Source organism: Gorilla gorilla, chromosome 3, assembly GCF_029281585.2.
Source record: "Gorilla gorilla gorilla isolate KB3781 chromosome 3, NHGRI_mGorGor1-v2.1_pri, whole genome shotgun sequence".
In the NCBI taxonomy this organism is placed as follows: Eukaryota; Metazoa; Chordata; class Mammalia; order Primates; family Hominidae; genus Gorilla; species Gorilla gorilla.
Window position 1 is genome coordinate 26,086,431 of NC_073227.2, and position 18,410 is coordinate 26,104,840.

General features: G+C 33.1%; 1 protein-coding gene across 9 annotated transcripts in view; it reads right to left on the minus strand.

Moving 5' to 3' along the window:
* The window catches only part of LCORL (ligand dependent nuclear receptor corepressor like), a 181,363-nt gene that overhangs the window by 37,699 nt on the left and 125,254 nt on the right, over positions 1-18,410 (minus strand). For 2 of the 9 annotated variants that reach the window (XM_031009938.3, XM_055385458.2), the window contains exons 6-7: positions 7,213-7,306; positions 1,750-5,895 (exon numbers count right to left, since the gene is read on the minus strand). The exons of 3 other annotated variants lie outside the window; for them this stretch is intronic. In XM_031009938.3, the coding sequence (XP_030865798.2) occupies positions 4,863-5,895; positions 7,213-7,306 (1,127 nt within the window). In that variant the 3' untranslated portion in view covers positions 1,750-4,862. Of the gene's footprint in view, positions 1-1,749; positions 5,896-7,212; positions 7,307-10,680; positions 14,731-18,410 lie in introns of those variants that run through there. 4 more of the 9 variants (XM_031009942.3, XM_055385456.2, XM_031009944.3 and 1 more) reach the window with 3 other exon arrangements.

The window sequence follows — 18,410 nt, forward strand, 5'->3', positions numbered from 1 at the left end:
GTTTCAAATGCTGGAAAATGGCCCACTACAGAAACTAATATACATCTAACTTTAACTAAGAACCGGGCTTGCTTATCAACCAATATAGAAGTCTACAAATTTTTTTTTTAATCCAATATCAGCAGCAGGAAGAATAAAATATATTTAAAGAGTTCTGTTTCAGAAAAGTATCTATTTTAATTAAACATATCACCAAACTCTGTACATGAAAATTGCCTTTCACTTACAGTTTATTACATTTGTTGTTTTTAATAGTTCCTGATTTCTAGAAATTTTAAGGTTGGAATAATGCTGATTATGAACTACTATTGAAGAATGTATTTCTGTTTAAATACACAATTATTATGCTCATCTATATTAAAAATTATAAGATTTTTACTTTAAAACAGGAAGTGGAATATTTTTATTTTGCTGCCTAAAACTGATATAGCCTGTTTCAGAGGTAAGTAATATTTCACTTATATTTTATAAAAATTATGTTATTTGAGTAGCAAAAATAAGGAAGCAAATTTTAAACATGTGATCAAAACTTTTCTGGAAAAAAAGATAACTTTACTAGATTCATCCAATGTTCCACTAAAACTAGTGATCTGACATAAAGAAGCTATCAAACAAAGTGAGAAGAGATGTGAAATTACAATAAAACTTTTAAAGTCACTGCCGCCTCTAGACAGATGAAGATAGGACATGACCCCAGTATCTTTTCCTTTTTGAAAATAATTTTTTATAAATTTTGTCATGGTTGGGAGTGTAAAATGATGCAACTGACTCCCAGGATTCAATTACATAGTTTTAAAAAATATATGTAGAGAGCAAGGGCAGGAAGAAATGGTAACTACCGAAGATTACAATATATTTTTTTCCAGCAAATTAAAAATGACTAATTTTCACACAAGCAAAAGAAAACCCAGAATGTTGTGAGATGCACTTCAGTAGTTTCTAAAGTGATGTTATGGCATAATAGAGAGAGAATTTACATGTTTCTTGGAAAAATATGTTGTATTTTAAAGATTAATAACTGTTTATAACTCTTCCTGAAATGCTCAAAGGCTTTTTTCTGTTAATAAAGCCAGGTATGTGGTACAAGTAATCAAAACTAATGACTAGTGTTAAGTATTCTGAAACAATGTTATAATACCAACTTGATTAAGCTCACAAAATTACAAAAACCACTTTTTATATCCCTTTTCTGACATTCTAAGCAAAGCTTTTAGAGTTTTCTTATTCAATTTATTAATAATGGAATTTCAAAAATACTATGGTAGCCAGTAATTCCCATCTAATGCTATAAGAACAGCTTAATAAAGGTATAAATTAGATATTCAGATATTAGATTCTATCTTATGTATCAGATATCAGAAACTAAGATCTCAAATTACAGAACTTTACAATATGCTTATTTGGCTTCAAACATTCTCCCCCATATTTCTTGCATGTTAGGATCTTAAAGAAAAACCTAGTAATGAGTAAATAATAGTTGAACACACATATAAGTATCCAGTCTAGAATTTATTCTCAGGTGATTATATAAGGTTCTAAAATTGTATTTTTTTTTGTAGATCCTTTGCTTTTAAAGTTTTCTAACCTTTTCCTGTTTGATTTATAAACCAAACATCCTGCCTATTTTTAGTATGTTACTATCCATTTTGCCCATTAGAAACTTGTTGGAATATTTCTTCAGAAAAAGTAAATTAGAATACTATATTTAATAAAACTGCTTCCTAAAGTAAATCAAAGAAGTCAGTGTAGTCAGTTTTTTTCTTTTCTTTTCTTTTTTTCTTTTACTGAATGAGTAAATCAATCACACACCAACAGTGTTGTAAATTTAAGTGCAAAAGCATTGAAGTGCTTTACTACAAATTACAACCTAGAAACACGTTAACTGAACAATTAAAATTCATACAATCAGATTTAGATATATAACAACACAAAGTAGGAACAGAATTACAGTACATTTACAACACAAGACAGATACATGAATTCATTAGAAAATATTGTAATAAATAATTCATGAATTATAGTGCAATTGATTTATGCATAAATATAACTAATTGCCTAACAATCAGTTTATATTAACAAAATCTGTCAAAATCAAGGCAGCCACAGAGTTTTACTAAATTACTGCGACAATGGAAATACTGCAATTAAAAAACAAATACAAGTATTTGTACTGTAAACAACTAAAAAAATCAGTCTCACTAAAGTTAGTATACAATTTAATATAAAATTGTCATTAGCTACCAGAAATGGTTTAAACAACTTTACTGAGCAGTAGTTTTCTAAAAACAGAGGCACTGTTTTTTCTTTTCCTTCTTTTTTTTTTTTAATATAAAATACTTGAGGAACATTCAAATAAGTAGAAAGCACATAAGGGTTGCTTTCACCTTCATTAAGTCTGCTGAAACGGGATTTTTCAGAAAATTGTCAATTAATAAATAGTAACTGGTAACTAAATTCATAAAGTACTTTGAAAGTTTAACATAAAGGTCATCTTAATAGAATCACTGGGGAGAAGGGGAATTTCCCTGCCTTTCCTAGTTTGTATAATCAAATGTTAACTCAATAATAGAAATGTTTTGTTTCTTTTAAAAGTTATGGGTTGATTATTACCTATAAACTATCAAAAAATATTTTAATTTACTATTTCTGACCAAAAATAAATAATACAAGTACTAAAATGCTGCAAATTAACTATAATATTACCTATAAAACTACTGATTACTGTGAAGTCAATAGCAAAATGATCCCTGATTTATGAATCCTGTAAAGTTTTTGGTCAGGTCATCTTTTAAATGATACAAAAGTGTTCTGTAAGTTTCCCTTTACTATAAACTTCTCAATCAATTTATTAATGTAAATATAGTGTGAGGAATAAAAAAGCTCAATACAATACAAATATTATGTAATGCATTCAAAGCCCCCAAAGTTTTCCAAGTAAAATTCTGTATAAAGAGGTCAATAAAATTGTTTTGAAATATGTACTTTACCTTTAACTTTGCTTTTCATTGGGGGAAGGGGGAAATATACTAAATAATCCAAGTTCTGGCCCTCACAAAATATGGCTTAATTCTTTAAAAAGAAAGATGACCCTGACATCTGCTGTTCTGTAATCTATTATGTATATTTTCTTGGGGTGAAAAAAAAAAAGAGGATTCATACCCTAGTGTGCAGGTAACATTAATAGCTGAAGAGGGTTAAGTATAGATCTCAGAGACCAAATAACTGCTTGGTTGTGTAGTTTCTCACTCTTCAGTTTCTTTAAACATGTAAGCAGTTTTAAAATTTAATAGCTGAAAATCTCTTTAGTATTACACGTATATATGATTATTAAATACACACAAACACAAGTGTAAAAACACAAGCATTTGACAAGGTGCACTTATTTTTTAAATTCAGCTAAAAGTATTCCTTTTGGACTTAGGAAAACTGGCTTAGAAAAATGATCAGAACCTGAATTTTAACAGAGAAAGGGGGCACTCAGAGAATTTTGGATACATAAAGCAAATCCCTATTCTTTATATGAAGGCATATGCTTTATAACATTTTACCACTACAGTTGCATACTCCATAAATCCAACAAGGATACTTTGACCCATATTTTAAAACTGCTATGTAAAAATGACCAGTCTCTCTTATGAGTCTAGTAAAAGTTAAAATGCACTGCCCAGCTTCTAACTACCCAATTAGTAGAGAGTTTACATTACTGAAAGTTCAAAACAGCTTCAGTGTTAAATATTTGTAAATCTATTCAAGACCCTGAACAAACTGCAAATTTGGTTATTAGCAAAATGATAATGTATCGCCCACCAAAATGAAATCTGCAATTCATTTTGATAAACTGAAAATGTTTTGAAATGTCACAGCAGCAAATATATTAAAGTTACACTGAGGTTTTTCAATAGTAGGAGTGTGTCACAATCCTTAAAATTTAAAGTAGTCATAACATCAACTAACCAGCACATTTAAACCAAAATTATCATTCTCAAGCTTTTTCTGTGCACATTATAAACATGCTCTAAGTTGCATTCCAACTTTCTTTTCTAACCTTACACATTAGCTTATTTTTCAAATGAAAAACAAAACTAAATTATTTTAATAATTAAATTTAAATTATTTTTTGTTCTTAGTACTCCATCTTATTATATTAAAGGGTTCTATAGCTGCTGGGGTTAACTATGTGTCAGTTTTTTTTAAGTATATACCTTATAAACCCCAACTTCTTGCTAAATCAACTATTAAATGATAAATATTAAATTTCATTATACATATCCTTTAAGGTTTTCTTTTCTATTCCTGGTGGATGCACTTGAGTGCATTTTGTATTTCATAGAATGCACTGTCGTGTACTAATACTGTATATATTAATTTTTCTTAGTATGGAGATAGCTATTTAAACTTTGATTGGTTGCCTGACATACATACAACAAGTGTTAAGTATGTTGTATAGAATGTTTATAAACTATGAATATCATATTTCCATTATAAGATGGTTCAACTGAATGGCTGGAATGGTCTTTCACCAATAAAAATGTTTCATTTGACAATTACTCGTTTTCCCACAACGCTTTATGCTATTGACTACTAAAGAAAACCTGAATCTTTTTCACCTATTTATACAAGGATTAAATACAAACTATCAGAATTAAGTAAGCAACTATATAATTCTGTCCACAGTGAAAACCCTGAATAAAACTTTTTTTCAAAAGGCATGTAAGTGGTTTTTGAACTGTAAAATTTCATGTCTCCTGTCAGAGTGAGCATTTGTAATTCCCACGTGTGTATACAGACACACAAATACACACCTGTGCACATACACACACACGCAAACACACACACACACACACATTTTCCTAACAAGTAATCTACACAGGCTTGCTGCTGTTTTTGCAGCTGCCAGTCCCTGAATCTGTCATATTATATAACCCAGTGTCTGGTAATCGTAGTTTCTTCTTCGGAGGAGTCTTCAGTGTTCCAGATCTTTCTTTTACCTTGTATTCTAAAGTGCTGTGAGGTACCCCATAAATTCCTTGTGCTTTGGAAACACTCATTTTTCCGCTCATTACCATTGCAATAGCTTCTTCCATTATTTCATGATCATATTGCCGATAGCGGCCACGTTTTTTCCTGGGCTGCTTACTGTCTTTTCGATCTAATCCATCTTCAGTATTTTCAGAGGTTCCATCAACTGTTCCATTTTTAGAATTAAGACACAAAGGAGAGAGGTCCCCATGTAGAAAGTAAGAGTCAACACTTGAGTGAGTTACAGGCCCAGAACATTCTATTTTGTTCTGTTTAGGGAGTATATTTTTCAGTTTTTGGAGAGCTGATCCTTCTAGGACTGAAGAGGTTTTGGAAACTTGATACATAACATCCAGCAGACCAGAACCATCAGGTTGTGATTTTGAGACAGAACTTACTCGTAGCTGAGGAATTTTTAACTGTACAGTAGGATTTGAAGTTTCATATTGGAGGCTTTCATTTTTTTCTTTAAACTGAGTGACCATTTTCTGTAGAGTTAGCTGATGGAGGTAAGTGGAAGCTGTTGGGAATTTTATTTCTGAGGTTTCAAGTAGATTGAGTTTACTTTTTTCTGTGCGCTCTGCTTGAGCTCTTGCCCACAAGGCTACTTTTTGCAGCACTGCACAAGTTTCTTTACTGTCCTTATATGAATAACTATCATGGAAATCTCGAGTTTTGTTTTTAAAAGATGCAGGCTTCCCTGCTGGTAAGGCTTCTAAGTGAAGAAGTAAAGTTTTTTGAGGTATGCCATAAAGTATGCCTGCTTTATTTATGTCCAGTGCTCCAGACTGAATGTCTTTCAAAGCTTTTGAGAGCAAACCATCTGCAAACTCAGCACTTCTTTCCACATAGTCCTCTCTGTTTCTGTGTAGTCTCCTGGATGGATGGAATGAAACGATGGTAAACTGATGCATGAGAGACTCTCACACAGCTATGGAAGGGGAGGGTCCACTCCTTTATTATACTCCTTGCTTAGGTAACATCACTGCTTATGACACTTTTAAGTCTGTGAGATGTAGTAGTTACTCCTTATCAAAGCAAACGCTACAGTCCTGGTAGGACAATGTGTCAATGATACGGTGGCCTCAACGGGCAGACCTTCCAAGAACATAAAATCCTAACTCAGTATTTGTAAAAATATTCTCATGATGTTGCTATTCCTCTGATAGATGCTTGCAGAGCAACACTTATAAATTTTATTTGTACAATTAGAGCTCCATTATAAAAAGTACCCAAATCCTAAAGGAGTTTTTGTTAGTACAAACGTGACGTTACCGCTAAACAAGTAATAAAAGAGTCAACCCCTTTAAAGGAAATTTGTAGCAGCAGGAATATTTCCAAACACAAACATCCCATATTTCCACAAGACTAATTTTTCTCTAGACAAGAGCTTAAAACTTGAAACAAGTAGATGTTATATTTGAATAATTTAATTTTAGATATTATAAATGTCACTTCTATTTCAAATTATCATTGTAATTTTCAAAGTTTCTCAAACAGAAAGCTTACTATACCTTACGACTCAAATACTACTACAGCCATAGTTGAAACAAATTACAGTCTACCTCTAAGATTTAAATGTGACAAAAAAGCTTCCTATGCAGTTAGTTAATGGGAAGATGCAAAAAAGTTGTAAAAAAAAATCCAAAAATCCAACAGAACAGCATTTCACTACTAATTATTTATTTAATGATTAATGACACTTTTCAAAACATGAGAGGACTTTTTGTGGTGATTACTAGATATATTTAAGTAGTTTGCCACCACATCTAAAGTGCAATAAAAAAATCTAAACACTATAAACTGCGTTAATTAGTAAGTACAGTGCTTTTGGAATTTGTTCATTGTTTTAAAAAATAAATAAATTACATATTTCCCTTAAAATTGCATCCTGAGTATTTAATTTAATATTCTCTTACTCGTCCTGCTTCTTAGTTTGTATTCTATAAGTTGGTAGTTCATTTTAGTAACATGAACTAAAGTTTGGTGATTGTTCTGATAACTTTTCTTTAACAGAAAGAAAAAAAAAGAAAGAGAAAGGACAAATGAAAGGTATGAGAGAGAGACACTTGTGAGTGACAAAAATTCTGGAGGAAAACTATATATGTCAATACTACTCAGAATAGTATTAAGAGTTCTCTGCAGAGATAATTTTATATTAATATTAAATTATATTTCCTAGATATTGCTTACCCAGCCACTGAATTTTCAGAAGAAGGATCACATATGGATGACTCTTCAGATTTTATGCTGGTTTTCTTTGTAGAGAGATCTAACACTCCATCCCCTATAATTTTTGCAAGAGAAAAAACTTTACATTTGCAACAGATAGGCAATCCTTACATTTTAATATTTCATATTTTGTTGATCTAATTCATAACACTAGTATTTGATATGTGGCCATTACCTATTCATCTTAAATGGGCTTAGGAACAGGATATGACTGGGAAGGCACTATATAGGAAAAAAAGAACAGAGGAGGAGCTGGCATTGCCAGGTGATAGGAAGAAACTAACTAAATATATGATATAAAATTTGTCTAAGATGAACTTTTAGTCACCTCTCCACCATTTTGTAGTGAATAGCCATTGATTGCTCATTCATGACTGTTTTCCATTCAAAGCTGCCCAGATAATGCTTTGGGAAGGTGGGAGTGATGTAAATTGTACAAAATGGAGAGAATAGAAAATGTTATGATGAGTAAGAGAATTGAATAATTAGCATTTACTAGGACTAGCAAAAGGTAAACTGTGGCTGTATGTATAAACATGTATTTTCTAGAACTCACAGTGTAAAATTTTACTCTTTTAAATTATTGAACTATACAATAGTTAAATCATTGCCTACATAATATATTGTGCTTATATCTATGACTAAAGACATAATTTACGATAATGCAACTTTAGAAAAATAACGTTATAAAATAACTGCCTATGCATGTTATTAAAATGTAATTATAACATTTACATAAATAAAAACTCAATGATTCAGACTTGTTAATCTGGCATGCTTCAGGATCAAAAAGGATAAAAATAAACCATGAATTTAAAACCCAGCAAAGAATTCCGTGAATGTTTTTATTGTTAGCTAAAAAACTGAAAGTTTTAGCTCTAAGAAAAATTATTATTGAAAAATACATGTTTAAAAACATACTAATTCAACTGGGCTTAAAAAATTCAACTGGGTTTTACTGTAACCATAATCAATCCATGAAATATGTATGTTCCTGGGCAGATACAAAGATGAAAAATAAAACAAAACATCCTATCTATAGCCTCCTATATAGACTTCGACAATAATTTATTGAGCGCTCACTATATGCAAAGCACTATTTTAGGCACTAGAAGAGCATCAAAAAAAAAAAGTCATACAAAGTACCTATTGTCATAGTCATAGTGCTTAGGATCTAATGAGATAATTCGTACACCACCACAACCAGCACCACTACCACCAGCAATTATGATAGTGCCACCCTGGAAAATAACACAGAGTAAGCTGATAGAGTAATGAGGGTGGGGCTGAGAATGCTGCTGTTTTACACAGTGTTATCAGTGCAGGCTTCTTTGATTTGAACAGGGCCCTGAATAAGGTGAGGGTCACCAACTAATCAGATACATGGGAGAACGTTTCCGAAAGAACAGTCTGTATAGGGGCTGTGATATGGAACCATGTCTGGAATGTCAGAGGAATAGCAAAGGCCAGGGTATCTGAAATGAAGGAAGCCAGGCCAAGAGTGAGCTGAGATCAGAAATGTTGTAGGAAGAGGTTAAACAGGGCCATTGGGCCATGGCAAGAACTTCGCATTTCATTCTGACAGAGACAGGAAGCCACTGGAGGATTCTGGGTGGAAGACTGACACGATTTCAATTCAGGTTTTTAAAAGATCAATCTGCTATGGGAGAATGGACCGCAAGGAGCTAAAGGTAGAGCAGGGAAACCTGCTGGGAAAGTGCTATGCTATTTCTCGTTTCTGGGCTTTCACACTTGGAATCGGTTTCCTCTGCCTAGAAGATTCGTACTCCTCTCCTCCTGACCCCCGCCTTACCCCGGCCACCCCTCCTAATTCTCACCAAATCTAACTCATCAGCCCCACTCAGAACACAATGTAGAGTTGGTTGATCATCGTAATAGGTTACTATACCAGTAACACTTACAGTATTTAGTGGGTTGTAATGCTAGTTGTTCATATACCTACCAGTGCTAGCCACAGACTATAAGCTATGTGAAGGCAGAGACCATGCATATTTTATTCATCAATATATTCCTGCTGCTTAGAATAGTGCCTGGCATACAATAAGTATTCAATAAATGTTTGCTGAATAGAATTTCAAAGAACTGGAAAAATTCAGTGTGGCTAGAGGTTAGAGTCCACAGATTAGAAGGGTAAAAGGGGGAGACTGAAGAAGCGAAGTACCTGGCACAGAGTATCTTGAAAATTTATTAAATACAGTTTATTGCCCCAGTTTACCCATCCAGCTTAATTTTAAGCTTAGTCTCCAACTCATCTCAAACCTCACACGTCTCATTTATCTATGTAACTACTTGAATTCCCTCAAACGTGCTATGCAGTGTTATGCCTCTCAAACTGCAGTACCTTGTTCCCTCTGCCTAGAATGCTCTACCTATTCGACTTGTCAAACTTCTACTCATCAAACTTCTACTTATCCTTAAAGACTCAGATCCCCTGCCCAGGCAGAAGATGCTTATTTTGTCTTCCTGTGTGGACAGCATCCTATAATACTTATGACACTATCATGCAATTATTGATTTACAAATCTTTTTCTCCCATGAGACTGAACCCCTCAGGGTTCAGGATCTTGACTTATTCATTTGTATTACTAAACATTGCTAGAGTGCTAAAACCTACTAAAAGGAGAAAGAAATGTTTCCTCTGTTCTGTCATTTCTCTTTTTTGGCAATTAAAATTTTACTACTTTAAGAACTTATAAGAAAGGATAACTGCCAAACTCATATTCAAGTTTATAACTTTATTCACTCACTTTGATTTTGCTCATTTTATGTACAGTTTATGGCATATAAAACACATTCCCCTAAGTCTGTTACTCTTAGTCTCAGAATGAAGTAATGAAATTTCTCCCATTCTAAGCTCTCTTAGACTTGATATGCTCCACTTAAAATTATTTCATAAAATAGAAATTATGAAAGGAGGTACAGGAACCTCTTTCTCTCCTTTACAGATACTATAAAAACTAGGCTGCAGCTCTCTACCTGGGGCAATAAAGGTTTCTTTTCTTTTTTTGGACTACTCACACACGAAGCACCAACTATAGCGCATTTTAATCTGGATGAGCTACATATAAGCTCTACTCCATCTTTCAGAAACCTATGCAAATAGGCTTATACTTCTGATTCTTTCTCTTTAGGAAGTCTAAACAATGACCCTATTGAGAAATGCTTTTATCTCTTCTTCATAGCCCTTTCTCCACATCTAGGCTATGTTAAAAGTTTTATTCTAAAAGGATTTGACAAATAAAGTAATATATTATAGTATCTAGTGAAAATGAAAAATGTACTCCATATTTCTGTCACATTGGATTAAAATTCTTTTATCAATTAATGTCTACATAGTAAACACAAAATACATAAATATGTAATAGTTGCAATACCATTAAGAATTTTAGATCAATTTTAGTTCTCTATAGAAAATCTCACTTTTTGTTAGCAGTATTAACCATCTATACTATTTTGCTGATAGCATGATTCCCTTTTCTTCATAAAGCCTGTAGTTCAAGGGCTGGAAAAGTCAAAAGAAGATACTCCTAGGATTGTCTGAATTAGAAAAACAAAAACAATGAGACAGCTAGCTTGGGAAGGATAGAGAAAGCCCAGGAATGGCGGGGGTGGGGGAAGGATATTTTCTTGTTCCTCATAATTTACATTTATCTGAATGGTGATTACATCACTCCTTCACAATGGAGATATAACTAGATTTTGTGTGTACATCATTCCAAAGTACTAAAATTAACTCTAAATATATGATAAAAATCTGTTGAAAATCAACTCTTGGTAACCTCTCCCACCATTTTGTAGTGAATAATGTAGATAAAATTAAGCGCCCAGCATGCTATTACAAGATAATACAAACTAAGTAAGGTGGAGGGGGAGGTAATTAATTTTACTAGTATATTCTCTGCAGTCTATCTTATTACACTGTAATTTATTCCCCAATTATTTACTGTTGGTATTCAGGTTGTTTTAGTTTTTCACTGTTACAAACAATGCTGAAATGAATATCCTTCTAAATTTTTTTTGTGTTCATGTACAATAATTCTCTAAGATAAACTATCGGAAGTGCTGAACAATAGATACTACCAAATTTATTTCCCACATCCTTGATAACACTTGGTGTTGCTGTGATTTTTAATTTTTGGTGAATAAGTAAACTTCAGGATTAAGTGAAAAAGACAGTGTATTTATTATGCCATTTATGTGAATATTTAAAGCACACAAAACTATTTTGTTTACAGATACATAAATAGGTGGTATCATTGGTTGCTTCCAAGGGTAAACAAAAAGATCTAAAAGGATCTTAACTGTATTTCTAGAAATACTTTAGTTCCTTAAGAGAAGACAAATCAGAGGTAAATATGAACAAGTAACACGTTTATTAATTCTGGTTAACAAGTACAGGATTATTACATTGTATTTTTCTGTATATTCAAAATTTTTACTAACATTTAATAATAAATACAAAATTGTTTTCATTTACTGGTTGGAGACGGGTCATTTAACACTATAATTTAATTATTTCTGATCAAACACTATTGTAAAATGTACAGAATTAAAGATAAGCCAATCTAATCTTTGAACAAGGTCAGGTAATTGTCTATATAACACTACCGGAATTAAATTTAAAAATAAACTGACGTTTCAAAAATTGAAGTCATGGCCACATTGGGCAATTTCTTGAATACTGACACTTTATTGGGTTAATTTTTAGTTAAAATTCAGATTTCAATTTTCCATTTATAAACTGTTTTCTTTCCTGTATTGTCATGCAAATTTCTGATAAAGGATCTATTCAAAAAGGACAACTGGAACCTTCATAATATAGAATTGTTTTCCACCCCTCCAAGGAAATCATTCTGTTTCATCTCTTATCTGGCCTTTTGCTATTCTCCTCTCTAGGAAATTCTTATGGTTTTGTTAATTATATTCGACTGATTGCTAGAAAATATTAGTAACTTACATTAAACCTAATGTGTTTAAAACTCTATTTTTCTATAGTGTACTTAAAGTGTGCAAAGCATTTGCTACAAACATTACATGTCTTCACTCATCCAGTTCTCACAACAACCGGATGGCATAAATAGGTTTATTAATGTGCAAATTTTGATGATAAAACTGAAAATGAAAGAGAAATCAACTACTTGAGAGGCTGAGACGGAAGAATTACCTGAGCCCAGAGTTTAAGTCCAGACTGGGCAACATAGTAAGACTCCTGTCTCTTAAAAAACACAAAAACAAAAAACGATGTAGCCATATGTCTTCAAAAATCTTAAAAATGTTTACACTCCTCTAGGTATCTATTTTAAGAAAATAATATTTAACATAAAAAAGGTTTTATATACAAAGATATACCGTAGATTATACAATTTTTTAAAAACACTAAATATTTAAAAAATGGTTACATAAATTATGGTCCCTTCACTTGCTTGAGAATTAGATTTAACACTGCCATTAAGGCATTAATAAAGCATGAAAAAACTCCAAATGCTACTGTAACGTTTTTAAAAGGTATGATATAAAAATCTGATATACAGATGATGTAAACATGTAAATGCAAATGCTACTATAACATTTTTAAAAGGTACAATATAAAATTTGATATACAGATGATGTAAATATGTTTTGCATGTAAAACAAGAACCCCCAAATAAAATAAAATATGGAATAAACTGTGGAAATAAATATACAAAAATGGGAACAATGGTGATCTTTGGTTGATAAAGCATTGAGCAGTTAAAATATGTGATTGTGTGCATGCACATACCTAGGTATGTATGTGCCTACATATACTCTTACACATACCTTTCTGCCTTTCCCAAGTTTCCATAATAAAAAAAATCCGTAAACTTAATTAGCAAAAAATCAACAAAGTGTAAAAGCATTCCCTGGGTTTATCCAAATTTCGATTTTAAAAATTTGAAGTCTTATGATCACTGCAAATAAAATTGTTTTGATTGCTACTGTTTAACTATGGCGTTTCAGTCATGGGAGAAATAACACAAGAGTAGCACATTATTCCAGCCTTAGGATTGGTTTTTCCTTCATTTGCCTACCTCTGCAAGTCAAATAGTATTTTTTTCTTTTTCTTTTTTTTTTTTTTTTGAGACGGAATCTCACTCTGTTGCCCAGGCTGGAGTGCAGTGGCACAATCTCGGCTCACTGCAACCTCCACCTCCTGGGTTCAAGTGATTCTCCTGCCTCAGCCTCCCAAGTAGCTGGGATTACAGGCACTCGCCACCATGCCCAGCTAATTTTTGTATTTTTAGTAGAGACAGGGTTTCACCATATTGGTCAGGCTGGTCTCGAACTCCTGAGCACCAAATGATCTGCCCGCCTTGGCCTCCCAAAGTGCTGGGATTACAGGCATGAACCACCATGCCCGGGCTCAAATAGTTTTTTAACTGGAAGGTTATTTTCTTCCCGATGTGTTTTGTTTTGTATATATATAGCTGAAATACTACAGAATTCATTAATCTACTATTTATTCACGATAAGAGATGATATAAATCATAGTAAAGTGCTTATAGTGAATTTAAGATGTAAACATTTATAATAGCAAATTTAGGAAAATGCTATAGGTGAAATTAAAATAAGGCTTCAACATTTCCACCAAATGCCACTTTAGACTTATTGTAATTCTTTTTTCTTTCTTCAGTTATTCCTGCAAGTACTGAATTAAATCATGGCTTCAAAAGGTTTCAAGTCAGTACCTATGAAAAACATTTTAAAGAACATGTTCTCTTTTATCCTCTATATTACAGTACCTTATTCTGTAAAAAGTTTTAGCCAAATATATTATTTAAAACATGGTTTGTATACTTATTGCAACATCATAGTGGAAGACCTTAGATTTTTTTAACCATGCATTTGAGACTCCTTGTTATGCTCCTCCAAAAATGATTACTTTTAAAAAACCTTTTATAAATGTTTTACATAAAAGTACAATCTAACTATACAGTTTAATGAATTTTCATGAACTCAACCTTCCTGTATAAAAACTACACCTACTTACCAGTGTCAACCCTGATGCTCCCCCACCTCAGTATCTTCTTCTGGTCACTACCTTGCCCCTACCCCTACTACCTTGACTTTCAACAGCATTATGCATTCTTTTAGATCCAGCAATTTCACTTCTAGGAATTTGTCCTGAAGTAAAAATTAAGATTGAGTTTAAAACCTTAGCTCAAGAATGTTTATTTATATATAAAAGACACACAATATGTGATCCTTCCATACTATTGAGCTAAGTAAATGAATTTAAGTATTAAAATGATTCTGCAGAAAAATACTTAGTAACATAAGGATGTCAAAAATATAAATTATGCAAACAGTTTACAGAGGATATATATCTCATGTAGTAGGTCAGTGGGGCTGAGCACTGCGAGTGTGTTTTGTGCACATGTAGATATTCTTCAGAAAATGGTTTGGAAGGACTGAACACAGGAGCACCTGCAGATAGCTCTGGGTGGAATACAGGAAAACTGTTATTTTCTTCATTTTCTTATTTGTTTTCTAGTTTTTCTACAGTAGGTAAAGCTATCTTCTAATGCCTAATTTGCACTGAAATTTCTTGAGTCCAAAATGTGTTTTTACAGCTGGTATCTTCAACTAGAATCAAATAATGTCTCTGTGTTACATTTGATTCTTAGTGTGACACATTTGATTCTAAGGTTATTTATTTATTTATTTTTGAGATGGAGTCTTGCTTTGCTGCCCGGGCTGGAGTGCAGTGGCATGATCTTGGCTCACTGCAACCTCTGCCTCCTGGGTTCAAGCGATTCTCCAGCCTTGGCCTCCCGAGTAGCTGGGATCACAGGTGTGCGCCACCATGCCTGGCTAATTTTTGTATTTTTAGTAGAGATGGGGTTTCACCATGTTGGCCAGGCTGGTCTTGAACGCCTGACCTCAAGTAATCCACCTGCCTCAGCATCTCAAAGTGCTGGGATTACAGGCGTGAGCCACCACGCCTGGCCATGGTCTCTAATTTAGGGCAGCACTTTCCCCAATTTATGATGGGGCTATGTCTTGATAAACCCACTGTAAATAAAAAAATATAGTAAGTCAAAAATGCATTTATATCCCAATACACCCATTGTAATGTTGAAAAACTGTAAGTTGAACCACCTTAAGTTGATGACCATCTGCACTATTTTCCTGTGGTATCATTTACTTTGCTTTAAAAAATTTCTTGTATAATAATTCTGATAAACTTGGAATTGGCAATAAAGCAAGTAACTCAAACTTTTGGATTTCATAATTCCTTTTTACTCTTAAAAATTATTGCAGACCTTTTATGTGGGCTACATCTACTGATATTTACCATAACAGAAATTAAATAAAAGGATTTTAAAAGTATTTATAATTGATAACAACAACGCTAAAAATGTTAATGTTCATAAAAGCACTTATGAAAAACGTTTTCAAGATGAGTAAAAAGAATTATATTTTAAAAACAGTTTTGTAGATCTCTTTAATGTCCAGCTTAATAGAAAACAGCTGAATTCTCACATCTGCTTCTGCATCGATTGTGTTGAGATATCACACATCATGTAGCTTCTGGGCGACTTTACTATACACACTTGTGAGAGAATGAGAGTAAAAAGAACAAATAACATATTACTAATTTTAACCTGGTATATCTCCTGAAAGGGTTTCAGGGATTCTCAGGGCTTCCTGACGATGCTTGAGAACAAGCGGTCTTATAATTGTTTAGATCCATGTTCAACATTTTTGGTAAGAATACTTCACAGGTGAAGTGACATATCACGAGGTACATAAAGTCTATTTTCAATGATGCTCAAGTGATCAGTGTGTTCTGATGGTGACAGTCTGACCCCTCTGTTGTAAAGTTCTCAAAATAATCTTTCCTCTGATACTTATCTTTATATATATATGTATATATATAATATATATACGTATATATTATATACGTGTATATATAATATATGTATAATATATATTATATATATGTGTATATATAATATGTGTATATATAATATATAAAATATGTGTATATATAATATATGTATATATACATATATTATATATACATTATATATATACATATATTATATATTATATATACTATATATATTTTATATATACGTATATATAATATATATGTATATATGTATATATACTAATATATATGTATATATATAATATATATGTATATATATATAAAAAGTTTTATTGGTTTGAATTGACACATAATTGAACCTATTTATGGGGTCCAGTGTGATGTTTCCATACATGTATACATGTACACATTGTACAGTAATCAGTGTAATTAGCATATTCACCACCTCAAACACTTGTCTTTGTGGTGACAACATTCAAAATATTCTTTTAGCTGTTTTGAACTATGTTACCATTAACTATAGTCACCCTATTGTGCAACAAAACACAAGTATTCCTCCTACCTTTGTACCTGTTGATCAACCTCTGTCCATTCCCCTCCCCACACCCTTTTCCAGCCTCTGGTAATCACTATTCTACTCTCCACTTCTATGAGATCGACTTTATTTAGATTCCACGTGAGTGACAAATACACATATTGTATTTGTCCTACTGTGCTGGACTTATTTCATTTTACTTAATGTCCTCCAGTTTCATCCACGTTGTTGCAAATGACAGGATTTCATTTTTTATTGGCTGAAATAGTATTCCACTTTGCATATATACCACACTAAAAAATCCATTCATCTGTTGATGGACATTTAGGTTGCTCCTGTAATCTTGGCTATTACAATTCAGCAGTTTTCTCTGTATTCAGAGTTGTGCAACCATCACAATTTTAGAACATTTTCTCCACCCTAGAAAGAAATCCTGCACCCTTGGGCGACTGTACTCCCTTGTCCTATGATTCCTGGCCTTTGGCAACCAGTAATCTACTTTCTATGCCTATGGATTTTCCTATTCTAAACATTTCATACAAATAGAATCATTTATTTGGTCTTTTTTGACTGGCTGCTTTTACTTAGCACAATGTTTTTAAGGTTCACTCATGTTGTAGCATGCATCAGTACTCCTTTTTATTGTTGAATACTATTCCATTGTATGGATGTACAATATTTTACTTATCCTTTCTTCAGTTAATGGACATTTGGGTTGTTTGCACTTCTTGGCTATTATGAATAATGCTGTTATAAACATTTGTGAACAAGTTTTTGTGTGGACATATGTTTTCGATTCTCTTGAGTAGGTTCCTCGGAGTAGAACTGTTGGGTTATATAACTGGATGTGCAACCTTTTGAGGAACTTCAGACTGTTTCCAAAGGGGTTGCATCATTTTATATTCTTACCAGCAATGTATCGGGGTCCAAATTTTCTGCATCTTTGCCAACACTTCTTGTATCTTTTAGATTCTAGCCATCCCTAGTGGATGTGAAACAATGTCTTTCTTTCTTTCTTTTCTCCTCTCCTTTCCTTCCCTCTCTCTCTCTTTCTTTCAAGAGGGAGTTTCGCTCTTGTTGCCCAGGCTGGAGTGCAATGGCACAATCTCAGCTCACTGCAACCTCCGCCTCCCAGGTCCAAGCGATTCTCCTGTTTCAGCCTCCCAAATAGCTCGGATTACAGGCATGTACCACCACGCCCAGCTAATCTTTTTGTATTTAGTAGAGACAGGGTTTCACCACATTAGCCAGGCTGGTCTCGAACTCCTGACCTCAGGTGATCCACCTGCCTTGGCCTTCCAAAGTGATGGGATTACAGGTGTGAGCCACCATGCCTGGCCTGTGTTTCTTTTGTAAGTTTTAATTTTTGTGGTTACTGAGTATGGGGTACATGAGACATTCTGACACAGGCATACAATTGTATAATGATCACATCAGGGTAGACGGGGCATCCATCACTTCAAGCATTTATCCTTTGTGTTGCAAACAATATAATTATACTCAGTTATTTTAAAATGTACAATTAAACTGTTATTGACTACAGTCATCCTATTGTGCTCTCAAATACTAGATCTTATTAATTCTACTTTTTTGTAGCCATTAACTATCCCCACTTCCTCCTTACCCCACCCCCCACTATCCTTCTCAGCCTCTGGTAACCATCCTTCTACTATCTCCATGAGTTCAATTGCTTTAATTTTTAGCTCCCACAAGTAGGTAAGAACATGAAAAGTTTGTCCTTCTGTG